The 24,039-nt window shown below is 42.4% G+C and overlaps 4 protein-coding genes and 2 long non-coding RNA genes across 7 annotated transcripts; 2 read left to right on the top strand and 4 right to left on the bottom strand.

The window, feature by feature from the left end:
• Positions 1 to 1,199: 1,199 nt before the first annotated feature.
• On the bottom strand, positions 1,200 to 2,085 carry LOC124207874. Its single transcript, XR_006880168.1, has 3 exons — positions 1,842 to 2,085; positions 1,647 to 1,781; positions 1,200 to 1,423 (listed from the first exon to the last, which is right to left on the bottom strand). It is a non-coding gene; the product is annotated as an uncharacterized LOC124207874 (long non-coding RNA).
• A 519-nt stretch (positions 2,086 to 2,604) lies between these two features.
• LOC124207873 lies at positions 2,605 to 3,342 on the top strand. The gene is made up of 3 exons (XR_006880167.1): positions 2,605 to 2,700; positions 2,761 to 2,895; positions 3,119 to 3,342. It is a non-coding gene; the product is annotated as an uncharacterized LOC124207873 (long non-coding RNA).
• A 603-nt stretch (positions 3,343 to 3,945) lies between these two features.
• LOC124207872 lies at positions 3,946 to 4,794 on the bottom strand. The gene is made up of 2 exons (XM_046605509.1): positions 4,473 to 4,794; positions 3,946 to 4,411 (listed from the first exon to the last, which is right to left on the bottom strand). The coding sequence occupies exons 1-2, from the start codon at positions 4,514 to 4,516 to the stop codon at positions 4,120 to 4,122; spliced, it is 336 nt and encodes a 111-aa protein (XP_046461465.1). The 5' UTR covers positions 4,517 to 4,794; the 3' UTR covers positions 3,946 to 4,119.
• Positions 4,795 to 6,642: 1,848 nt separating this feature from the next.
• LOC124207869 lies at positions 6,643 to 10,878 on the bottom strand. Its single transcript, XM_046605507.1, has 9 exons — positions 10,422 to 10,878; positions 10,292 to 10,355; positions 9,976 to 10,233; positions 8,914 to 9,911; positions 8,714 to 8,847; positions 8,391 to 8,652; positions 7,762 to 8,331; positions 6,878 to 7,696; positions 6,643 to 6,784 (listed from the first exon to the last, which is right to left on the bottom strand). Exons 4-8 carry the CDS (start codon positions 9,046 to 9,048, stop codon positions 7,388 to 7,390), a joined length of 1,410 nt encoding a protein of 469 aa, XP_046461463.1. The 5' UTR covers positions 9,049 to 9,911; positions 9,976 to 10,233; positions 10,292 to 10,355; positions 10,422 to 10,878; the 3' UTR covers positions 6,643 to 6,784; positions 6,878 to 7,387.
• A 125-nt stretch (positions 10,879 to 11,003) lies between these two features.
• On the bottom strand, positions 11,004 to 19,989 carry LOC124207867 (pre-mRNA-processing-splicing factor 8). The gene is made up of 10 exons (XM_046605504.1): positions 19,835 to 19,989; positions 19,379 to 19,632; positions 18,985 to 19,317; positions 18,305 to 18,923; positions 17,941 to 18,133; positions 17,559 to 17,876; positions 16,628 to 17,323; positions 15,654 to 16,361; positions 13,407 to 15,418; positions 11,004 to 13,328 (listed from the first exon to the last, which is right to left on the bottom strand). Exons 2-10 carry the CDS (start codon positions 19,602 to 19,604, stop codon positions 11,222 to 11,224), a joined length of 7,212 nt encoding a protein of 2,403 aa, XP_046461460.1. The 5' UTR covers positions 19,605 to 19,632; positions 19,835 to 19,989; the 3' UTR covers positions 11,004 to 11,221.
• A 58-nt stretch (positions 19,990 to 20,047) lies between these two features.
• Positions 20,048 to 23,696, top strand: LOC124207868 (caspase-8-like). 2 transcript variants are annotated; one of them, XM_046605505.1, is made up of 8 exons: positions 20,048 to 20,268; positions 20,355 to 20,511; positions 20,584 to 21,630; positions 21,702 to 22,466; positions 22,529 to 22,874; positions 22,951 to 23,067; positions 23,136 to 23,297; positions 23,358 to 23,696. In XM_046605505.1, exons 4-8 carry the CDS (start codon positions 21,708 to 21,710, stop codon positions 23,516 to 23,518), a joined length of 1,545 nt encoding a protein of 514 aa, XP_046461461.1. In that variant the 5' UTR covers positions 20,048 to 20,268; positions 20,355 to 20,511; positions 20,584 to 21,630; positions 21,702 to 21,707; the 3' UTR covers positions 23,519 to 23,696. The 2 variants fall into 2 exon arrangements, with proteins under 2 accessions (XP_046461461.1, XP_046461462.1); XM_046605506.1 differs by lacking the exons at positions 20,048 to 20,268; positions 20,355 to 20,511 and having other exon boundaries at positions 21,365 to 21,631; positions 21,706 to 22,466.
• The last annotated feature ends 343 nt before the right edge of the window (positions 23,697 to 24,039 follow it).

Here is a 24,039-nt window from a genome sequence, read left to right as displayed (position 1 = left end):
CTCCATCTAGGCGACGGAGTACTACATGACTACGCATGCTGCCACATCCTACTACACCGAGGCTTCTAAGTATTACTCTGTTCTCAGCTACTTATTGCACCGATTTTCCTAAATACTACTCTGTTCCCAGCTGCTACACCGAGGCTCCCGCTGATTTCTCCACCAAGACGGTCGAATACTACACCGAAGCGGCAAAGTACTTCTCTGCCCCGATCTACACAACCACAACTGAGGCGACCAAGTATTACGCAGTCCCGACTTGCTACACACAGGCCGCTCTTTCGTGCTACGTTGAACAGAAATACTACACTGATGCTCCAGTCTACTACACCACGACCTACGCTACACCTAGCTTCAACACCGCAGCCCCCAAGTACTACACCGAAGAAGCCGCCTATTACACAACTACGTACGCTGCCTAGTTTACTACATCGACGAATTTAAGTATTGCCCTGCTCCAAACTACCAAACTTAGGTTCATATGTATTGCAATTTTCATGATTATATCACCACTGCTCCGACCTACCTAAGTTCTGAAATATTTATCTGTATTTGTGAAAGATTGCTGAAATACAAGATTGATTTTTAAATCACAAGTGCATGTTTCTATTTTCTCCTTAAATACCTTCTCCTGCTGACAATTGCATGATGTGAGAAAATATTTCTGAGTGGTATATGTAAACTTACAAATAATTGATCTTGCCAAATACACTGATAGAAATTCAAACTCTTACATTTCAATAATATTTAAACTCCCTTTTTTATAAACTCTTGAAACAACCAATAATAATTTTCTCAAAAATTCAAAGTCCACACACCTATTTTTCTGCTAAGTCCAGACTTTTGTTTTTGAAAAAAAATTTAAAAAAATTCCCCTTATACGAGATTTTAAAAAATTTATTGCGAAAAAGATTGATACGAATATTTTGTTGCATACAAAATTTATTTTTATAACATTTCACATACATCATATACATTTTTCCTGTGGCCCCCAGGGGGGGGGGCCTGTCGCTTTCTCTACCGCGATAATAACATGATGCAAGTTATATGCAAGTTATTATTTGTTTGGCGCAGAAAGCTTGTTTTATCTAGCAGTTCTCGACTGTTTCAAACCTGACATTGATCAGGTTGCCTCAGTCGTATACTGCATGATTGAATGAAAACTCAAAAGACAACAGATACAAATTTTTAAAGCAGCATCACGAAATATCACTGGCAGAGCAATTTCATATGGCATGGATGAAAACACAAACATTTTAAAATCAGGAACCTAGATGCAACAGCTCAGCTACAACAGCACAGCAACTTCTGGATTACACTGCAACTGCATGCTGCATACTAAGGCTCAATCGGTCTTCGTCACACCTTTCACCATTTGGCTGCAACAAGGTAACCACCAGCGTTAAAGAAGTGTTTGTTATACCTGTTAAAGAAAAGAAAATTAGTTTCGAGAAACACAACTGTGTACATATGCATACTCATTATAACAAAAGAAAACAAAGAGTAACAGAAAACTACGCAGACTAACAGAATAACTTTGATATCTGATTCAAACTTTCTATAGAGGAAGAGCAAATCGGTCTACTCTCTAGTCATGTTAACTAAATCTGTAGTACTTTAGCAAGACATTTGATCAAAATAATTACTTTTTTCTGTTGCATGAGATGAGACGTACGCCTAAGAAGAGGCAGCATGACACACGAGGCACGCCATTTCGGAAATGTACAGGTACTTCCAAGTCTGAGTTGAATTGGCAAATTAGTTTCAACGTCCAAAATCACCTGTAAATTTTCACATCAACATTTTACATTCAATAACAATAGAAAATTAACAATAAATACCTTTTAATTTTCATCGTGAGGAGCGTGACAGCCAACAACCTACTTCAACTGCGTCTTGGAACAAAATGGCTGCTAAGAATCCCTGAAGACACTCGCGCAGTCGCGCTACCTGGTGGATATCATTCATCCATTTATTTAGTTAGCAGTTAGTCATGTTGAATCTAAAGGAAATATGTCAATAAATATTCCAATATTCATCCAATAAACAAAAGTTAATGGTTACCTACTGCTCGTGTTTAACATTCAGAAAAATACTAATGAATCAATCACAGATAAAGACCACTGGTTGAAGCTCTCCATAAGAGAATTAACATGGCCAACTGTCGCCAATATTCTTGCTACCCTTCCTCCGATTTCTCCAATCTTGGACTACTTGTCCTGCCCTCTAGTGTACGTTTTCATCTCTACACTCTGCTTACTTCTAATCAATTGCAATGATTCAATTGATTTCTCTGCTTTTTCAATTAGCTAATGTCAAAATTTAATACAATTTGACTTCTTAATAAAAATTTTTAAGGCAAAATTACCTAAAACTATTAAACGCCAGCAAAGAATTTTACCAAGACAGAAGGAAAACAATCTTCGTCTGCAAAACCCTTCGTAGCCTCGGTGCAGTACAGTACTTTGTCCGCTAGAGGCACTACAAGCACTCCAAGAACTCGGGGTCAGTAGGGATAGGGCTAAAAGGATAGCACAGCATCAACCAGTGGTCTTTATCTATGAATCAATGATGAATGAATGATATCCATCAGGTAGCGGTAGCGCGAGTGTCTTCAGGGATGCTTAGTGGCCATTTTGTTCCAAGACGCAGTTGAAGTAGGTTGTTGGCTGTCACGCTCCTCACGATGAAAATTAAAAGGTATTTATTGTTAATTTTCTATTGTTATTGAATGTAAAATGTTGATGTGAAAATTTACAGGTGATTTTGGACGTTGAAACTAATTTGCCAATTCAACTCAGACTTGGAAGTACCTGTACATTTCCGAAATGGCGTGCCTCGTGTGTCATGCTGCCTCTTCTTAGGCGTACGTCTCATCTCATGCAACAGAAAAAAGTAATTATTTTGATCAAATGTCTTGCTAAAGTACTACAGATTTAGTTAACATGACTAGAGAGTAGACCGATTTGCTCTTCCTCTATAGAAAGTTTGAATCAGATATCAAAGTTATTCTGTTAGTCTGCGTAGTTTTCTGTTACTCTTTGTTTTCTTTTGTTATAATGAGTATGCATATGTACACAGTTGTGTTTCTCGAAACTAATTTTCTTTTCTTTAACAGGTATAACAAACACTTCTTTAACGCTGGTGGTTACCTTGTTGCAGCCAAATGGTGAAAGGTGTGACGAAGACAGATTGAGCCTTAGTATGCAGCATGCAGTTGCAGTGTAATCCAGAAGTTGCTGTGCTGTTGTAGCTGAGCTGTTGCATCTAGGTTCCTGATTTTAAAATGTTTGTGTTTTCATCCATGCCATATGAAATTGCTCTGCCAGTGATATTTCGTGATGCTGCTTTAAAAATTTGTATCTGTTGTCTTTTGAGTTTTCATTCAATCATGCAGTATACGACTGAGGCAACCTGATCAATGTCAGGTTTGAAACAGTCGAGAACTGCTAGATAAAACAAGCTTTCTGCGCCAAACAAATAATAACTTGCATATAACTTGCATCATGTTATTATCGCGGTAGAGAAAGCGACAGGCCCCCCCCCCTGGGGGCCACAGGAAAAATGTATATGATGTATGTGAAATGTTATAAAAATAAATTTTGTATGCAACAAAATATTCGTATCAATCTTTTTCGCAATAAATTTTTTAAAATCTCGTATAAGGGGAATTTTTTTAAATTTTTTTTCAAAAACAAAAGTCTGGACTTAGCAGAAAAATAGGTGTGTGGACTTTGAATTTTTGAGAAAATTATTATTGGTTGTTTCAAGAGTTTATAAAAAAGGGAGTTTAAATATTATTGAAATGTAAGAGTTTGAATTTCTATCAGTGTATTTGGCAAGATCAATTATTTGTAAGTTTACATATACCACTCAGAAATATTTTCTCACATCATGCAATTGTCAGCAGGAGAAGGTATTTAAGGAGAAAATAGAAACATGCACTTGTGATTTAAAAATCAATCTTGTATTTCAGCAATCTTTCACAAATACAGATAAATATTTCAGAACTTAGGTAGGTCGGAGCAGTGGTGATATAATCATGAAAATTGCAATACATATGAACCTAAGTTTGGTAGTTTGGAGCAGGGCAATACTTAAATTCGTCGATGTAGTAAACTAGGCAGCGTACGTAGTTGTGTAATAGGCGGCTTCTTCGGTGTAGTACTTGGGGGCTGCGGTGTTGAAGCTAGGTGTAGCGTAGGTCGTGGTGTAGTAGACTGGAGCATCAGTGTAGTATTTCTGTTCAACGTAGCACGAAAGAGCGGCCTGTGTGTAGCAAGTCGGGACTGCGTAATACTTGGTCGCCTCAGTTGTGGTTGTGTAGATCGGAGCAGAGAAGTACTTTGCCGCTTCGGTGTAGTATTCGACCGTCTTGGTAGAGAAATCAGCGGGAGCCTCGGTGTAGCAGCTGGGAACAGAGTAGCATTTAGGAAAATCGGTGCAATAAGTAGCTGAGAACAGAGTAATACTTAGAAGCCTCGGTGTAGTAGGATGTGGCAGCATGCGTAGTCATGTAGTACTCCGTCGCCTAGATGGAGGAGTAACTCAGGGAGAGTAATACTTCAGGGCATCAGTGTAGTGGCTCGGGGCAGCGTAAGTTGTGCTATAAAACTCCGGTGCTTTGGTGGTGTAGTACTTGAAGACATCGGCACAGGAACTGGTTGTTGCGTTAGTTGTGTAGGAAGGCGGCGGCGTTGCGGTTCAGTTTCCGCCATACCAAGGAGACATCGCTACACCAGCAGTCAACCCAGCCATCAACGATACAACACCCAACAGGAGCTCGACGCCATAGTTGCCTAAACAGTAAATAAATTGAAACATTAATATTCAATATTAACAGGCATATTAACAAATAGAAAAAGAATATTTACCCATAATTGCGAATCGGTTACACGATGAGGAATGCAGTTGGTGACAGATAGGGCACTGCAGTTCGGGCACTTCTTTTTTCTTACGACTCCTTTTACGCACAGTAATACTCCGGGACGTAGGTGTAGTAGCTCGGGGCAGCGCAGGTTGTAGTGTAGTACTTGAGCGCTTCAGTGTTGTAGTAATGCGGGGCCTCGGTGGAGTAGGCAGGGGCAGCATGCATAGACGTGTAGAATTCCGACGCCTTAGTGATGTAGTACTTGGGAGCCTCGGTGTAGTAAACTAGGCAGCATACATTGTTGTAGGCGGCGTCTTCGGTGTAGTACTTGGAGGCTGCGGTGTAGCGTAGGCCGTGGTGTAGCGTAGGCCGTGGTGTAGTGAAGTGGAGCATCGGTGTAGTGAAGTGGAGCATCGGTGTAGTATTTCTGTTCAACGTAGTACGACAGAGCAGCTTCTGTGAAGTGAGTCGGGGCAGCGTAATACTTGGCCGCTTCAGTTGTGGTTGTGTAGATCGGGGCAGAGTAGTAATCAGCGGGAGTCTCGGTGTAGCAGCTGGGAACAGAGTAGTATTTAGGAAAATCGGTGCAATAAGTAGATGAGAACAGAGTAATACTTAGGAGCTTCGGTGTAGTAGGATGGGGCAGCATGCGTAGTCATGCTACGTCGCCTTGGTGGTGTAGTAACTCGGGGCAGAGTAAAACTTCATGGCGTCAGTGTAGTGGCTCGGGGCAGCGTAAGTTGTGCTATAAAACTCCGGTGCTTTAGTGGTGTAGTACTTGAAGACCTCGGTGCAGGAACTGGTCGTTGCGTAAGTTGCTTTTGGGTAGTAAGGCGGTGGCGTGGCGGTTTGGTATCCGCCATACCAAGAAGACATCGGTACACCAGTGGTCGACCCAGCCATTAATGATTCAACACACAACAGCAGCACGACGCCACAGTTTACTAGACAATTATAAATTTAAATATAAATATTACATTATAACAAGCACACATAAACAAAAGAAGGATTGATATACTCTTTGTAAAAGACAGAATATTTACCCAAAGATGCGAACTGACAGACAGAGCTCTGCAGTTGTTGCCGTGTCGGAGATGCTCCCTCAACTGATTTACCTTCGCCTTTTCTCTCTCGTTTTATACGATTTTTTGATCACCCTCACCTCTTAAGCCTTGCGGCTATTGCAGCTGCTTATAAATGATGAAACACGTCCCGTTCTCACCCAACCTCTACACCACTGCATGATACGTTTTATGTAATGATCTCCATGACCTTCGATTGAAATGCAAACTGGCCTTTCCTTCTGCAGGATGACGTTGCTGGGGATGGGTCTACAAAAACCAATATCAAAATGAAAACCAAATAGCTTAACCTTGCGGCTATTGTACCTGCTTGATAATGATGAAACACATGTCATTCTCACCCAACCTCTACACCACCGCATGACACGTCTACGTAATGTTCCTTATGACCTTCAACCAAATTCATAGGAAAATAGAAAACTTTCTTTCAACCTTACCTCTCAACTCAAGCCTTACAGCAATTCTACCTACTTGATAATGATGAACACGTGTCTTTCACAATTATCACCCAAGCAACCTTACACCACCGCATGACACTTACGTAATGTTCCTTATGAGTTATGACCTTCAACCGAATTCATAGGAAATTATACTCTACTATACTTTTGTTTTAGATAATGGCCGAAAAGTATTGTTTTTAACAAACAATTCTTTATCCAGGTATTTTCCTTTCGATCATTTTCAGATGTGTCCATCAGGTCGCGGAGTAGACTATCGATTCGCCATTTTTTTCCCAGACACCTTATCTTTTGGGTGACAGTGATACAATCATACAATGCTTTGAACATAGCAATAGTTGACAGTTGGCTGCATGCCCCTTTCACATTTCCTCCTGCAAATAAATGAGAAACATTAAGGTTCTCCAGCACGGAACACTGAGAAAAACACATATTCAGCAAATTGTAAACAAAATCAATCTATTTACCTACAAACTCATTGGTTAATCTACGAAGAAATATAGCTTTGGCTAAACTCTGACAACGGACCGCCATTAGCCCAGAACTGACACATCATCACCACCACACATCACCCCAATTAAAATAAAAAATAGAAAAACCTTTACTTTCAGTTCTTCATAAGTTAATACACACGCAAGTAAGTCTCAAAACCTGCCACGAAAACATGAAATACCATTACATGCACCGTCTAACTCGTTAAACGGCGACACATTTTACGACTGAGTGTTTCCCCTGTGATCAAAACACAAAACAAATGACGAACGTCCCACGCAGTATATTAAACCAGAGGTTTCTCTAATCATGCTAGATAGGGACGTAAGGTAACGTATAAACAGATATAAACGGGATAATCATAATCTTCCACGCAAACACTTGTATTTCTCAGAGTTCACGCAAGAAGATGGGTAAATCAATAAAAAATACATTTTGGGGCCCATAAACTCTTTGAAAATTACTCGTGAATGACATATGTTATTTTAGTAAGTTCCGCATGAATGAATGGTGATATTTTTCTCCATAGGATTGAGGAGACTAACATATTCGCAGATCTCGATGCCCCAATGGACGTAACCAATGACAGTTCCCAATTGAATGTTTTCGTTTGGGTCCGGTTCGCAGCACATGACGGTAAACTCCGTCGTATGCTTGACTCGCCAGTCTCCCAGTCTGCCAACTTGGCGCATACAAAGCGCACCTTTCCTCTCGGCCAGAAACGAAAAATTGGCTATGTACGAATAAGGACAGGAAGAAATCCTACCAGCCGTGAAGGACTTCCCACTTGCAGTCTGTGGAGAAAACAAAATACTTAATTTCTATTCAATTAACACCATACGATGAGATACTTGCTCACCTCGGCTACAGGAGATGTCTTGTAACTTAAAGATGAATCGATCGTGCTCTGGCAGCATTCCAGAAACACATCACACATACTAGGCGCCGCATCAAAGTCTAGATGGAAGAATATCTTAGGCTGGACATCACCGTCAATGCTTAACTGAACGTAACACAGGTTGGACCCCAGTACTTGTGCCAATGGGTCATCCCCTGTCGGCGCAATAAATCTGGTAGTCGGCAGGACTGCACAAGTTTGTTCCATTTCTTCATCCGCTACATCAACCCAAGTTCCGCAAGAGTGTACGACTATCTTGTTATCGCTGGAATTCAACCGACTAATATATTCGCAAACTCCTAGGCCTTTGTGGACGTAACCAAACACTGTAGTAAGTAGTTCTTGGTTGTCTTCTTCGTCTTTGCAGATTACCGAAAATTCGGAAGAGACGTAAACATCTCCGTCGCACTTCCTCCGCTTCATCCGGTGGCGCATACGCAGGGCACCTTTGGTTTTGGGCACAGTGGAGCGATCCGCAAGATAAGGTTCCGCGTCCATCTTGCCACAGAAGAAATGATGAGAGTCCTCAGTCTAAATAAGAACAAGGTATAAATCATATGTGTGTTTTAAATTATCATTAGGAATTATACTTTGAATATGCGGGATCCTTCGTACGTTTTCCCGTTGATGCCAAGACAGTGATTCATAAACTGACTGCTCATCTTTGGAGCCTGGTCAAAGTCGAGACGAAACACTACCCTTTGCTGGATGAGATATCCGTTGACCATGAATTGCAAGTAACACATGAGGCGTTTATTGCTTTGCGCATGGGGCGATGTTGACAAACAAGTGTCGGTTGGTTGGAGTGAATTATACGATCCTGTTGCACACGCCACTTTCATTTCTTGCTTCCTGAACAAACAAATTGAACATTGACTTTGGTTGTTTGAAATCACAATAAGCGAAAATGTACCTTTGAGCTATCGTCTTTTCAATCCTCGGCATAATGTAAAAGTTAGTCGTCAGGCTTTTCACGCCATCAGTTAATTTTGTATCTTGTCGGCAAAAGGGACACGTGATAGTAGACGTGATTTCTTTCATGGTTCCCTAAACGACGTAAAGATTGAAACTGGATTGAACACGAATAGATGAAGAAAGGGAAAATTAGATTACCTTCAGACAGACAATACAACACGAATGAAAACAACACAGAAGCTTGGGTACGCGAATGTCGGAATCGTAATACTCAAAACATATGCCACAATTAAGAAAATCTTCTTCATCGTCACCGCTTATTTTGGAAGCCATTTGTCTGCGAAAAGGAACGAAGCAAATCCGATTGTATTTTACTGAAAGACGGTACTGAAACTATGTGACGAGTTTGGTAAAACGTTAGCAACAGTCGTCCGTCTGATGATACTTTTCGCAGAAACAGTAAGGGAAAAGGATAAGAAGCAAGTCGCAAACGCTAACTGAAAATCACACTTTCTATTCGCAATAAAAAAATTAATTAAAATTCAACTGGACAGCTAACTGGACAGACTAGACTATCTTATAAACGTATGTCGTTGGCTAAGAAACATTTGAAAAACAATAAATTTAACACACTACACTTGCGCTGAGAAACTGTAGGAATTTATTTCCAAGTTGTCTGCATAGCAATTGGGTAAACGGGGATTATAGCAACACCACAGGCTGTTAAGTTTAGTGTGTGTAGCTAAAAAAACATTTAAATAGAATTCGGTGCGCTGACTAAATGAAAACAATACCGGAAAAAACCTAACTAATGGTTTAACGGCAACCCGACACTGATAAACAACAAACTTTAACAAAAGTCAAATGAAAAACTCTAAGGAAACAAACATGCAGGAAAACAACGAGGAGAAAAATACCTATTCTCGAATTCTTTTCTTTCAGTAATTTCAACAGAAACGCAAGGGAAGACGCATCAACAAAGCTATTGCTATTATATCGACGTCACTATATTACCGACAAGTACTATGAATCTCAGGCTTCCATTTGGGTCAGCATTTGGTCCACTCTAATAACGCTGTTTTCGCACTCTCGAAATCGCATGACAGTCTTTTCGTCTGGTAGTGGTGGTGGCTTCTTCTTTGCCTTCAGTTGGTGATAGTAGCTGTTTATCACCAACCAGAAGTAAAACCAAATTCCTATTAAAAGAATATGAGATATACATTTCAGTTGCAATAAGACCAAATGTATCAACGTGCTAACCTCCTACAATAAGACCCCATGCGATGAAACCTGTTCCAGAGCAATTCCCTCCTTCTTTTACTGTTAGCCAACGGTCCTTGTAGTATATGATGGAGGCAATCAAAATAGGCAACGATAAAGCATTCAATACGAGCCAAGGCACAAGGAGTATCGGCTTGCAATTCTTCCAGGCGGCGACTAACGCAGAGATTGACATAGAGATCACCACTAAAGCACCAAGTATAATTCCGATAGAAGAAGCCAGTTGATCGTGGTTTCCTTTTAAATGCAATAAAAATCCAGTTATAATCTCTATTAAATCATATATGTCCATTACCATTTTGTAGATTCAAACTAGAGATGCTGATTACAGCCAGAAGGAATCCAGTAACTCCGGCCAGCTGCAAAAAGTGAATTAAATCTTTAACTTGAAAACTTCTGAAAGCTGTGTGTTATAGATGGCATACCAAAGATAAAACTCCAATAACTTTGCTTCCTGTTTGAAGTGAACAACCGCAACAGCATTTAGTTAACTTGCAACACAGGCTACTGTTGTTGAACGCAAAAAATAAAGCTACAGAACTGAAATAACGAGGCATGATGATCACTGTTGGAATACAAGCAGGACTGCGAAACTGCCCTGCAAGTCTGCAACTGTCCGTGTTCACAAGACCACGTCAATAAGAGAACTGTCTCAGTAGGCGGTTTTGCTAACCCCTTAAAAGGTACAAAATGGGGAATAAATTTTTTTTAAGGGTTATGGTAATCAATTCAAGGTTGCATCTTAAAAAGTAATATTTTTCACCTGTGCATTAAAAGAACTCTGGGTGGGGAGAGGAAGGGTTAGAAAAACAAACTGAAATTGATTAAGTATTAGCTCTTGGCTGATTTCGTTGTTTTAACTTCTAGGACTTAATTATTCGTAAGCTAATCAATTCGTTAAGTTGTGTAAAGTACAAAAGGATGCTCTCTTGATCGATAGTAACTTCAGATCAAGGCAGATATGGAACAGAATGCAATGGAAACAAATTAAACGTTGCAGACGGAAATAAAATGTTTGCTCTATTGTATTCTGTTTAAATCGAATCAAACAGAAAGTACATTAAAACATGAAAAAAACTTCAAGTTATAAGAATTGGGAAGCAAAACACAAAGCTTGATTTCATGAGTTCCCAAACATATTATTTTCTATTTTCTCCGGCTATGTATTGGGAACGGGCCCCGGATGGAAACGAAAAAAGACCATACAAAAAAAAAATCAAGAAAATCAAGCGAACGAGTCATCACGATCTGCTCCGACACTGTCACCTTCCTCGATGGAGGAGAAATTCATGAAATGCGATGGCCGATGAACCTCGTGATAAAACTCCTTTGGATTGGCCAGGTGAAGTTCATACTTCATGTTAGGGTCGTGGCGAACACCCATGAAATTGTAGTTCCACGAGCCCTGGCAAGGGACCATGAAAAAGCCGAGGAATTGATCGGACAACAACATTTGCACTCGCTCGTAATGTGACGGTAGATAACCCTTGGGATTGTTGCCGCGATCCGTGTTCTGTTTGCCCCATTCAAAGCCGCTGGGCGTCAACTTGTAGGCCATGAGCGAACAAGAGCCAGGTGTGAAACTGCACGTAATGATCACAGTCTTCTCGCCATCCCAATTGGCATTGTCGGCCATCACTTTGGCGTGAGTTGTAATATCCTGTGGCGACAGTTGCGGCAACTCATTGGGTTGAGTGTGCATCCAGCCGAGTGGCTCCAGGTCTTTGAGGTACTCGTGCTGGGGTAGTTGGACGGGCAAGTGGATCGACTGATGCGTACCCCATTGAGGCGGCATCACAATGCAGCGAATCTCCTTCACCTGAGGATTGTCAGGTGGACTGATGCCGTAAAGGTATCCCGCAATCTGCGCTCTCAAGTCGGAAATGGTGACAAACTTTTTCAGCACGTTCTTGGGTAGAATGTAAGTGTAGCCCGTCTCTTTAATGTCGTCCGATGAAACGTAAATGTGATTCGTTCGGAGGTGGAGGTTGGTGGCCGAAATGGCTCGGATTCTCCATTCGGTCTTGGAGCTGAATGTCTGCGTCTCGTAATTGGAAGTGGTGCTCGTGATGATTTCGTCACCATGTTTGTTGACTGTTCGTGTCGTCGTAGCTGTCAGCTGCGTCTGCTCCTTGGTCTGCTTCTCGATTTCGGCAATCTGCTGACGTTGGGCCGAAGGGGCACTGATCTCCATACCGAGAATGATGTCTCGAATTTCAGACTGTGTCAGCGAAGCCACGTTGACGTTGTTCTTCTTGCCGTAATCCGCCAGGATGAGATCCTTGAGTTGCACTTCAACTTTGATCCATTGCTCGTCCGTCAGTGAGGGCCAAATGTGGTGGGCTTCGGTGATGGTGGTCTTGTCCGGTTTCAGCACCACCTTGGTTCGGTCATTGTTCACGTGAAGGGCGCGCAGAATAAGAATAAGACGGGAGAATGCCGTGTAGCTGGAAATGGTTTTCAGCCAATCGTCGTAGAGGTTGAACAGGACCATCTGGGGTTCGGTCGCCTTCAAAATCAAATCACCAAACTTCTCGACTTTAAGGCAGGCCTGGAAGGGAAGCTGGAGCTCAGAGCCCTTGATGACAATGTTGGGGAAATCCAGCAAATGGACTTCGAGGGGATCCAACATGCCCTTTCGTGTGACGATGATCTGTTTGGGCTGTTCTTCCACGGGCAACGATCGAATCAGGGCGGCAACTTCTTCGGCAGTCTTCCACTTCGCCAGCTGACCCAAACGCTTCTGACCGGCCCATACGGACGTGTGAATAATCTTGAGGAAAAGCTGACCAGTACGAGGATTGAAGATGAAAATGGCTCCGTTAATGGGTTTGGTCGTCAAGTTGCCTTCGAAGGTCTTGTGGATCGTGACACGGTAGACGTTTGTATCATCGACGAACCAAATGATTTGATTGGAGAACAATTCGCCGTAATTCTGCGATGACAAGTAAGGTTCCGTCGGCTCAGAAGAATACAGCTGGAGACCTTTGCGGATACGTTCGCGCAAGACGTAGAGAGCAGGATTGGCCTTCATGATCTTCGCCATGGCTTGTTGGATAAGCGGCTTGGATCCAGGGAACCAATTGCCGTATGCACTGTGCAAATTGTAGGCCAAATCCAGGGCAATCAGGACACCAGTCGGCGACGGATAGATGGACATGTTGTCTGTCGTGTAGTCGAGGAATTTAGCACGAGAATAACGTTCAATGTCGTGGGAATCGTAATCGCCCCAACGCAGCTGGACATCAATCCAGTATTTTTGTGTGGTGGTATTGTCCATGACATCACGAGAGTCAGCCAAAAGGGATGGCCGAGAAACGTTCCACTTGTACCTGAAAAAACAAAATGAAGAACATGTAACAAATATTACAACAAGGAAAACACAAGACAGAAAAATAAGTTCCACTTACGAGGCGAAGAGAAGGATGTCGGCGCAGGAAGAGTTCATCTTGTAAGATTTACGGGGATGAATAGTTTCTTTCTGCACAGTTTCAATCTCCAAAGCGTCAAGTTCCTGATCGAAAACTTGACAAAGATCCATCACGACGGATTCGTGGATCTTCTGCCACAAATGGGCACGGAAAATTTGAATCAAGGAAATCTTCAACGTCGGGATTTTGCCGTGCATGAAAATGCCAGTCAAATCGAGTTGGACCTGGAAACCAACGTAGACGTTGGCTCGGTTGATGGTTGGCGACCACCACAGAGTGAACCGACGGTTGGGAATTTGATTCAAACCGGAACGCTGGGCATTAGTCAACTTCTTGTACTTCATCGACTCTTCGAAACCGGACGCCTTCTCCCAAAAGAGACCTTCCCAGGTGGGGAAATAGGTTCCCTTGAAGAGCGTGTGCTCAAGGATACCTTCAACTCCTCCCAAGGCTTGGATCATGTCGGTACGATAGTTGTTCAGGTTCCAAAGTTTGCCGTCGTGACGCTGATGAGTCCACCAGAAGGGATTCTGCTTCAGCACCTGGTACTGTTTGAATTCTGTGCGCACACGCCATCCTTTGTCGTAAGCCAAAGTGTGTCGATCCTTCTGGAAAAGGGTGTTGATACGAGGAATACCACGATCCCAGCTGTCTTCCAAGTCTTCAAGGGTCAAGCGACGGTTCTGTGCAGAGGCTTCTTGACGTTTGAGTGCATATTCAGCCCAGACTCGCTGGGAATCGATAAACTCGGCTTCCCACGGTTGGATGTAACGATACAAATTGGGGATGAGCTGATCTTCGTCGTGCGACATACCCGATCGGAAATGGGTTATGCCGACGTCCGTTTGCTTGGACCAACGCAAATCAGACTGAGGGATGAGCACGTGACCCATGGACAACATTCCAAGACCGCCCAACTCCTTGGGGGTGTAGAATACGACGGGAGGGAAACGCGAAGGCATTTTTGAATTCAAGCCGATCTTGATACGAGTCTGGATTTTGTTCTCGCACTTCACCAGCAAGTCCAGCAATTCCTGGGTATTGACAACCGATTCGCGGAAGTAGGTCATGAGACCAATCAGCGCCGTGTTCCATTTGTTGACGATCTTCGTGAAAGTGGTGGACCCGGAAGCCATCAAAATTTGACGGACACGGTTGTGGAACTTTTGCAGCGACTCGTCATCGACGCGCAAGAAACATTGGGCCGTTCGCTCTTTGGTGATCTCATTCTGCAAGTTCCAAACACCATCGCGATGCGTAAACTCTTCATGTGTCATACGGCACTTGGGTAAGATGCGGCACTCGAATCCAGCCATGTTGAAGAGCAAGTTGGGGTTATCCTTGGAGTAGACGCTGACAAAGCTACCCTCCCACTGAATGGTGGAAACGGAACGCGGCAACCTGTTCTTGATGTCCCAGAAAACGGCACGGCCAAGATTGACGTCGTGCTTCATGAGGCGCATTCGAGCGTCACGCGGCCAACACTTTTTGTTGTTGTAACCCACAATGTTCTCGTTGTTGGGGTCAGGGTGCTCGGTCAGGTAACGTTGGATCAGGTCGCGAGCCTCTTCAGCCGTGAAGCGGAAATACATGTGGACGCGATCGACGTAGCGCGAATAGAGCCGAATGGGATGAGCGACTTCGGTGGCCACATCTTGAAAAATGAGGAAATCGTTGGGCATCTGCGGCGGACCCGCCATCTCCGATGCACGTTGGAGACCCAGGACGAGGAGATCAAGTACCAGACCAAAGTACTGGGCCACGAAAGAGGCGAACTGAAGACCACGGATGATACCGTACGAGTTTGTATGGTTCATGTCTTTGTAATTGATGACGACGTTGTTCTTGGCTGTCATGTAATCGGCGATGTTGTGATCCACGATGAGACGCAGAAGACGATTGAGCAATGTTAAATCGATCTTTTCGTACAGCTTTTCGAATTTCGTCTCCAGCATAACGTTACATTCGCCATCCGATGTTTCCCAGACATCCTGCAGAAAAGAATAATCTTTATTGTTTGGTCACGATATATCAAATTCTTAAGTTAAGTTAGATTTGAATCAGTGAGTGCGTTGTCCCGCCCAAGTCGTCTAGCAAACGGCCAGCACCAACTCGGGCGTCCGTCCAACACCAGCGGACGGCTTCATGACCCCTGCACAACTCATCATTTCTCCGCCCAATAAACCTTAAAAACTGAACATTTGTAAAATGGACGAGCAAATTTACCTGCAGATTGTTAATGCCCTGGCACCACTTGTAAACTAGCAATGGAGGTGGCTCAGCATCAGCCGGTTTGATCCAGGGTGGGAACAAACGACGCTTGTCGGCTTCATACCACAAGTACTGATCCAGATAAGCGTCCGTGATCTTCTCTAGCGGTTCGACATCGTAGACAGGTACCAAGTGGCTGTAAAGATCCATGAACTCGATACCGACTTCTTTGAAGGCTCGCTGCGTCAACAAGTGACGCTTGATACGCGACAAGGCTTCGTGCGGGTTGTCGTAAGCTTGTTCGATCAAACCGAGCTCTTCACGTTGACTCTGGTTGAGACGCGATTTGACGCTGTAGGCTTCCTTAAGTCGCTCCAACGCCAAGATGAGCAGTTTAGTATCGTGCTTGTAAGACAGCGGAGGGAACTGAATTGGAGCAAAGCGACGCGATTCCAGCCAATGGACAGTGGTGGTGTAGATAGCAACAGCTTCTTCGGGCGAAATGTAAGGACCGTCTTTCAAGTAGTTGTGCTGACGCTCCTGTTCAGCCTTGAGGTAAAGACGGGTCAGACGTCCCAAATTCTTCTTGCACACTGTTTTGTCGACAGTTGCACCACGACGAATACGTTCACGATTGTAATGAGCCGTATTAGTCCACCAGTCAGCCTTCATCTTGACGTATCGAAGAATCATATTCTCGATGGGCGTTGGTAATCCAGGGACCTAACATGATTAAAAGAAAAGAACATTTAAACTATTGAAAACGTAAGTATCAAATGTCAGTTAAAATAATTAAAGATTAAGATCTAGATTTCAATCAGTGAGTGCGTTGTCCCGTCTAGGTCGTCTAGCAAACGGCCAGCACCAACCTAGACGTCCGTCCAACACCAGCGGACGGTTTCATGACCCCTGCACAACTCATCATTTTTGGCTTGACCGTCCCTAGAAAAGTGAAATTACATCTAATGAAAATTAAAAGTTGATCTCACCTTCCAGGGAATGTTGGCTTTCCAGCATCTCCAGGCCTCAGACAAGTGTTGCAAGATGGTACGAGCTTTATTCTGCTTGATACCTTCAGGCATCATATCGAGGATGTCGTGCATGACAGAAGCTCGAAGTTCCAAATCGAAATGGGATTCGACACGCTGCTTGGTGACAGTCTTGGCGATACCTTTTGAGTGACGGCCTTCGAATTGACGCGACAACAAGTTGCCCAACCATCGTTCAAGCAATGGGGTAATACCACGCAAGAAAAAGAGCCAAACGCGCCATCCGGGAGCCCAAATACCGCAGCCGGGACCCTTTCCTACTGGGCCAGTGTTGAAGCGGTAGTAGATAAGATGTTTAAGATCCTTGCACATTCGGATCTGCCTCATCAACTTGTACTTGTAACGGTACATGCCAGTCAATTGACCAACGTGAGCAAAAATATACTGAAGACCATCAGCCAATTGGAAAGCATCGACGTTGTTGAGACGATACTGGACATGGGAGTCGATGATCAGCTTCGTCAAACGCAGGATTTCACGACAAAGATGGAAAGCATTTCCGAAACGTGACTTTTTACGCTCCTTGGTTGTAAGGGTCTTGACGGGTTTCAAGTTGAAATTGTAATCCAAATGTAAGTAGTTGAGGTTCTTCCTGTGAATCAACAAGTTCAACATATTCCATCCTTGACGACAGACCTAAATTTGTTCAAACAAAGAAATGGGTTAAGTCTTTGGGAAGAGATATAAAAATATGAAATGTGAAGTTAAGAGGATTGTTAATATCAGTAAGTGCGTTGTCCCATCGAAAGTTGGCTAGCAAACGGCCAGACCCGACTTTCAATGTCTACCTAACATGTTATGGGTAATTTCATGACCCCTGCACAACTCATCATTATAAAGGACTCTTAACAGGAAAAAGTTTAATATTTACCTGGAGGCCGACTTCAACCCAATCCAAAGTTGTTTGCTGGAAGAATTTGGTCGACTTGAAGGACCGGAAAAGATAACGCTTGCGCTGGGCTTTCGGTGGTCGATGCTTGAGCGCATTCAAGACGTAGTACTTTAATAGCTTCTGGTATGAAACGCGCACCTTGACCGGTTGTCCGGGTGGGCAGTGTTCACGGTACCAGTTTTTGACCAATGGAACATCCAGTGCACGACGAGTGAATCCCGACCTGCAGTTGAACGGCCTGGGAGCCCACAACAACGCAATACCGTTCGCTGTGTTGTCCGTATACAAGGGCCATTCCTGTCAAGAGAAATATCGATTAAAATTGCTTTTTAACTAAAATTTCAGATGATGGAAAATTTACTTGAAGCAGTGGTGCCGCATATTCTGGTAATTCAAATTCTTCGCTATCGTCGGGTAACAAATCTTGCTCAGACATTTCTGCCAACTTGTTCTCGGTACGGCGATGCGAAATCGGATTGATGAGCGGATCGAAGTAGAAAGCCGGCAAATCGGGATCTTCTGTCTTGATGAAGGTCACATTTGGGGTGTGATACCTAAAAGAGAAATAATCATTGTAGGGCTCAATATAGTTTTATGTAGTAAAGACTAAGAGCTCTTGGTTTTTTTTATCTACGACTGTTTCAGCCACCAACATCCAAGTATCTTCTGGATATCGGTGTATATCTCAGCCATTAAAGCACAAGTTGAAAGCCAGTATTACTCACCAAGATAAATGAACAAAGTTGGGCATGTTGTTGTAGAGATAGGGGAAGGCAATACGATATTCTGTTCGAACAGGTTGCCGGATGATAATCTTGTTGATATCATTAAATTCATTCCAATCCTCATCTTGAGTGTTTCCGTCCTTTACAAGTGGCTCGAATTTAGGTCCACCCGGAATTGCCATATTCAGCGCCTTGGCGGTGAAGAATGACTTGAGGTCGAAGAGGTAAAAGTAATTGTCATCGACGAGGTCAGTCAACAATTGGTTCGCCAAACGGTAGAGTGTCGCCAGTTGAGGCATTTCGAGTTGCCACTTGCGATAGGTGGTACCATTGACGAATTTAGTATCGACCAAAGGTTTACTATCGTACAGCCAAGAAGCAACTGGTTTGTCTTCGTCCGAGTCCAACTCCATCTGAATGGCTTCCAGGGGTTCTACATCCAAAATATTGTCAGCATAGTCCAACGGAGGTTCTTCGTCGTCAAAAGGAGGAAAGCGCATTCGTTTGAAGTGTCTACGATCTCGTTTCTCTCGACGCATCATAATCCACATGGTACCCCACTGGGCAATGTAAACAGGTTCAACGACCCACGGAATTTCGTTGACGAAGCTAATGGCACCTAAAACAAATGAATACCATTAGCGTTTATACAACATAAAGAAAAGATAAGTGAAACGAACCTGTAATGTGGTAGAGTACTTTAACATCACGGATTTGTTCCCAAGGCATAGGCATGTTCTCCAAGAGCTTGAGAACAGCGTGTGGCATATATTTAAGAGCACCAAGGTACACTCTCTTGTCGTGACGGAACTTTCGGTTGGTCATATCACCATGGTCCCGAATGATTTTACGGACGTGCTCTGGAGGCATATCTTCTTTCTGAGAATCAACAAAGCCAAACTTTCTCTTGTCTGCATAACGTTTGGTTTGTAATTGCTGCCATTTACGAGCCTTGTCTTGCATTTTTTCTTCTGTCATCTGCTCTTGTTTCGAACTAGTTATTACAGGAGGACCTGATGTAAATAAAACTGATAAAATACCTTGTTATAATAAACGTTTGTACTCAATTACTACCTTGTGTTGCCTGAACCTGAGCCTGCACTTGTGCATGGGCTGCTTGAACTGCATGGATCTGAGCAGCTTGAAGTTGAGCAGCTGCAGCTGCTTGAGCCTGCATTTGGACCGCAGCAGCCATTTGGGCTTGCTGTGCCTGTTGCTGGGCTTGCGCCATCATGGCCGCATTTGCCCATGGATTTGGGGGTGTGACACCAGGAATAAAAAATGGTGGAATTCCCGACATCCTGATTTAAGCTTTCTGGGCTATGGCCCTGGTAATTAAAACAATAAAATTAGAACATAATAGCTCCATCATCCAATGCTTACAGTCAGCCATGACATTTACAAGCATGTCCACTCTCATGGCAATAAACTATTTGTTTAGCCTTAAAACATTCACCAGACAGTTACTTTTGAGACACAAACCATCATCAATGAAACAAAGTTTGAAATAGAATAAACGACAATGCTCACCAATAAAGTTTTAAAAACCTATACACAATCTAGAAACCAGTCGCAATTCCACGTTTCTTATACAATGAAAGCCACGGAAGTATACGCAGCTTGTACGAAAAAGCGCGATGCCGGTTTACTGTAGACGGAGTTGCCGTCGAAAATGGCTTGAATATTTATTTTAATTATTTTTAAATAAGCGGCAACTCCGTTTGTTATTGCATCACACGTTCGAAATTTGTCTGCTTCTTTTTATTTTGAGTTTGTTGCAGTTTTTCGTTTTTCTTATCATGTTTACACATTGTTATCGTTCGATTTGATAAATTAGTAGTGAAAGTTTATCGCTACTAAACCGAACTCAGTGCAAATTCTTAATGATCACCATTCTAGTCTGTAGTTCAAAATATTTTTTGTGACTCCAATTATCGTAACAACAATAGACTACTGCCATGGAAGTATAAAATTATAATGTCCCCTTTTTCAAGACAAGATTAAAGAGGATTTCATTTTTTTTTTTATGTAAACGTTTTATGTATTTCAGACTCTTGCAATCAAGTTGATTGAAGGTCTGTTGGAGGAACTGTCGAGGACAAAATCACTTTCAGTTTCCTTAGCTGGACCATTAAAAGATTCAGCCACTGTTGCTTTGCCAACCTTCCTTGGTGGCTTAGCTGGTGGTCCTCTTGGAGCTGTCATTGGTAATTTTCAGTTTGGCAGTTTTCATTTTTTTCCATTTGGCACCTATCATTTTTTCTTGTCATCATTTGCAGGAGCTGTCGCAGGCACAGGAATCCTAGGTTTATCACACGCTATGGGATATGGCAATTACAAACCTCTGATGACAGCTTTAAGAGAGGACTTTACGGTAGAAGAGAGGAACAATTTGTATGAAAGACTATGGGGAAGACTGAGTGGATTTGTAGTCTGCCCTTTGAATCAAGCCATGGCTTATTCAGCTCTAACTGAATTGAGCAGAACTGTAGAGAATAATCCAGAAGTGATGGAAAATATCAGAAATGAGCTCAAAGAAACCCTCAGCAAAAAGAATATGAGTTTGGCCTAAAAATGAAATAATTACTATTTACTGTAGTTTTTAGATGCCCCTTATAATTGAACTGCCCCTTTGATTTGTGATATTGCAAGAGCTAAAATCATATTAAATAATGAATTTTTTGACACACAATTTATGCAACCAACAATAATTGTTTGAGAGTTTTGGCGCATTATTAAATACACTAAGTGCATCACCAATTCAAGGGGAACTGTTTTTTAAGTTTTAGTTTAGTTTGACCTGATGCATATCATACGAAAATCCAGTAATTCTACCTATTAGATTATACTTCCTTTATTTAATAATGAACACCTTTAATTTCTTCAAATTCTCTTATTTCGCAATTCCCAAATTTCATTTCCTTATCACGACTACTGAATTGGGTTTTTCCCGAACAGTTTATCTAAACAAATGTCACAGTTCGGATTTCGTTCATTAGATGGGTCTGCTTTCAGAGGTGATGTCAGTATCCAAGGCGCTAAGACTACCTATATTATGAAGAAGTTTCCCCGCGAGCAAACTGTTGAGAGCAGTGGCTCAAAAGGCAGTGTACACGGTCACGGTTATCTGTACAGTTCTCAAGGTTATTATCTTTTCGTCTGTTTGATGTTCTGACGTTTGTTAGTGGCCAAGTGCGCAAAACACATGAAAGTAAAATTCCCCGTGCTTAGAAACAAGTAAGAATTTCACGTAGTGATTAGTTCGATATAAGAGAGTCCACTCTGGTCATTTTCCTGTTGCATTTTTACATGCAATCTCCAACAAGGTAGTTGTGTGTGTAGTTATTTTCCAATTTTGTAACGAATATCATCCATTTGTTTTTACCAATTGATACAGAGGAAAATGTTTGATTCAGTGGAATCCGATGCAACTCTCTTGTTGGATGACTTTCGAAGTCCCCAAGGGAAGATTGCAGACTCACTGTCTTTGATTGAAAATACCTTGGAGTGGTATGACCACATCTCTTGTGCATTTCTTCTCTACGAGGACCCTCGCGAAGCCCTAGAAAAGATTTCAACACTGCGAGAAAGTTACAACAATAAAACAGAATGGCGTCAAATTGTTTTGACTCCGCTTTTCCGATCGGACCGGCTAAACAGTGGCAACCTGTCGGAAAAACTCGGCGAAGTCATTTTCTTGGTCAAACATTACGGGCTGTTGAACATGCTGGAAATCGCCGTCAACTCGACAGCCAACATTGATCCTCTACGACTGCAATTGTTTGAGATGATTGACAAAATGGGCGAAGAACAAGCTACATTGTGGGCTGATCAAATGTCTTCTGAGAAGGGATTTCCTAAGAATGATTCCTCCTGGTGCCTCGAAATGCACTGCCTCAGATGGATCGAAGAAGGACAAATATCCAAAGAACATGATCTTTCAGCCCTTTTGATAGAACCTCCAACCGAGGTTGTCGTCGTTCCAGAAACACCCGAACAAGTTTTACCTTCTCCACTTAAAAATGCCGTGGAATCAAATTTTCAAACTCCTGCCATCCCCAAAGCCAATCCGGCCGATTCCAGCACATTTCAAATTTCGCGCGGACTTTGCGTCATCGTCAATCAGATGAGATTTTACGTCAATCCGGAGCTCCTTCACATGGTAAGACTTGAATAAATAAATAAATTAGAAATGGTTAGGTAATACAAATGATTTCGTTCAAGGGAGTGAGGGAGAATCTTGCCTATCGCTACGGATCGGATGCCGATCGAGACAAGTTGTCGGAAACGTTCCGGATGCTGGGCCACGACGTGGAAATTTACGAAAACTTGACCAGAGAAAACCTTTTGAGGACGATGGAGAAGATTTCCAAATACGATTTCAGGCTTTACGACTGTCTCGTCATATGTTTCTTAACCCACGGCGAACGGGGAATTCTTTTCTCGGCAGATTCCATTCCAATCGAATTAGATCAAATTAAATCGTATTTCAACGGAGCTAATTGCCCCCATCTGTTCGAGAAACCCAAATTGTTTTTCCTGCAAGCCTGCCAAGGGCAAGAAAGTCAAAGTATAAATGAACAAAACATTTTTTAAAAATTTAATTTAATGAGATAAAATTATATTTGAATTTTATAAAATGACAGGGCGGATTACTTACGACGAAATTCAAGATGACAGTATTGTTCGACCGTCCATTTCCAATTTTTTCGAAGCGTGGGCTACTGTTCCAGGATTTCTTTCATACCGTTCAACCTACAAAGGTACTAGAACATAATTAAATTTAAAGAGATTTAACCTGAACCAAGAGATTTACTACCGATTACTACAGGTGCTGTGTTTGTTCGCGAATTGTGCCACGTCTTACAGATGTACGCGCACATACCCAGTTTCGGATTGTTTGATCTGACAACCAAGGTGAACGACCGCGTCAGTCGATGGGAAACGCCAGGTTTTAAAGTACAAATGCCTTGCATCGTATCCTGCCTGACACGTAAGATGCACCAACATTGATTGCGATTATTATTGCGATTTAAAATTTGTCAATTTGAAGGTGGAGTCCATTTCAAGCGGGATGAAGATAAGCTCGTTGAAGCTGTCGTCGATCAACTAGAAAGAGAATTAATGGATCTAGCCATCATGTCAGCTACACGTTACATGTGGAAAACAGATCCTGCTACTCTACAGAAAACCATAAACACATGGAGATCCTAACTTGTGGGACTTCAGCTAAACGCTAGGGTTTCTTACAATTAATCTACTGAGAATTGTAACCATCTCGAAGTGATTGCCAATGGTCTCGATTTAAATATTTCGTGCACTGTGCGACAATTATGCGTCAAAGCATTTAGTAACACATTTTACGACAACAAATACAAAATAATATTGTGTATACATGTGATTAGGTTACTCCGTTCGTTGAATTTTGATTTCTCAATTCCGTAAGCGTTAAGTAAACAAAACAAAAATTTGAAACTCTTTTAAAATTTCCGTTGGAACGAGTTCGGATGCTGTTGAACCCGCAATCGAGAAACCAGTCGTACTCGTACTACAATGAAAGCCACGGAAGCCTATACGCTGCTGGAAAAAAGCGCGGTTTACTTTTGAGTTTAGACGGAACCAAGTTGCCGGTTGTTGCTTGATCGCTTGAATATTTATTTAGAAATCATTTTTAAATAATCGACAACAGCCGTTTGTTACCGCATCACATTTTTTTTTTCAAATGTGTTTGCTGC

This window comes from Daphnia pulex, chromosome 11 (genome assembly GCF_021134715.1).
Source record: "Daphnia pulex isolate KAP4 chromosome 11, ASM2113471v1".
Taxonomy (NCBI): Eukaryota; Metazoa; Arthropoda; class Branchiopoda; order Diplostraca; family Daphniidae; genus Daphnia; species Daphnia pulex.
This window is presented reverse-complemented; position numbering and strand designations above follow the sequence as displayed.

Coding starts and splice junctions, on each gene's coding strand:
- LOC124207872 (XM_046605509.1), bottom strand. CDS start 4,516: ATGACTACGCATGCTGCCACATCCTACTACACCGAGGCTTCTAA. Junction 4,412..4,472: donor TACTACACCGAGGCTTCTAA/GTATTACTCTGT, acceptor CTCTGTTCCCAG/CTGCTACACCGAGGCTCCCG.
- LOC124207867 (XM_046605504.1), bottom strand. CDS start 19,604: ATGTCGGGAATTCCACCATTTTTTATTCCTGGTGTCACACCCCCAAAT. Junction 19,318..19,378: donor TCAGGTTCAGGCAACACAAG/GTAGTAATTGAG, acceptor TATTTACATCAG/GTCCTCCTGTAATAACTAGT. Junction 17,877..17,940: donor ATGCGGCACCACTGCTTCAA/GTAAATTTTCCA, acceptor TTCTCTTGACAG/GAATGGCCCTTGTATACGGA.
- LOC124207868 (XM_046605505.1), top strand. CDS start 21,708: ATGTTTGATTCAGTGGAATCCGATGCAACTCTCTTGTTGGATGACTTT. Junction 22,467..22,528: donor ATCCGGAGCTCCTTCACATG/GTAAGACTTGAA, acceptor ATTTCGTTCAAG/GGAGTGAGGGAGAATCTTGC. Junction 23,068..23,135: donor ATACCGTTCAACCTACAAAG/GTACTAGAACAT, acceptor CGATTACTACAG/GTGCTGTGTTTGTTCGCGAA.
- LOC124207869 (XM_046605507.1), bottom strand. CDS start 9,048: ATGGCTTCCAAAATAAGCGGTGACGATGAAGAAGATTTTCTTAATTGT. Junction 8,332..8,390: donor AAGGATCCCGCATATTCAAA/GTATAATTCCTA, acceptor GTTCTTATTTAG/ACTGAGGACTCTCATCATTT. Junction 7,697..7,761: donor AGACATCTCCTGTAGCCGAG/GTGAGCAAGTAT, acceptor TTTTCTCCACAG/ACTGCAAGTGGGAAGTCCTT.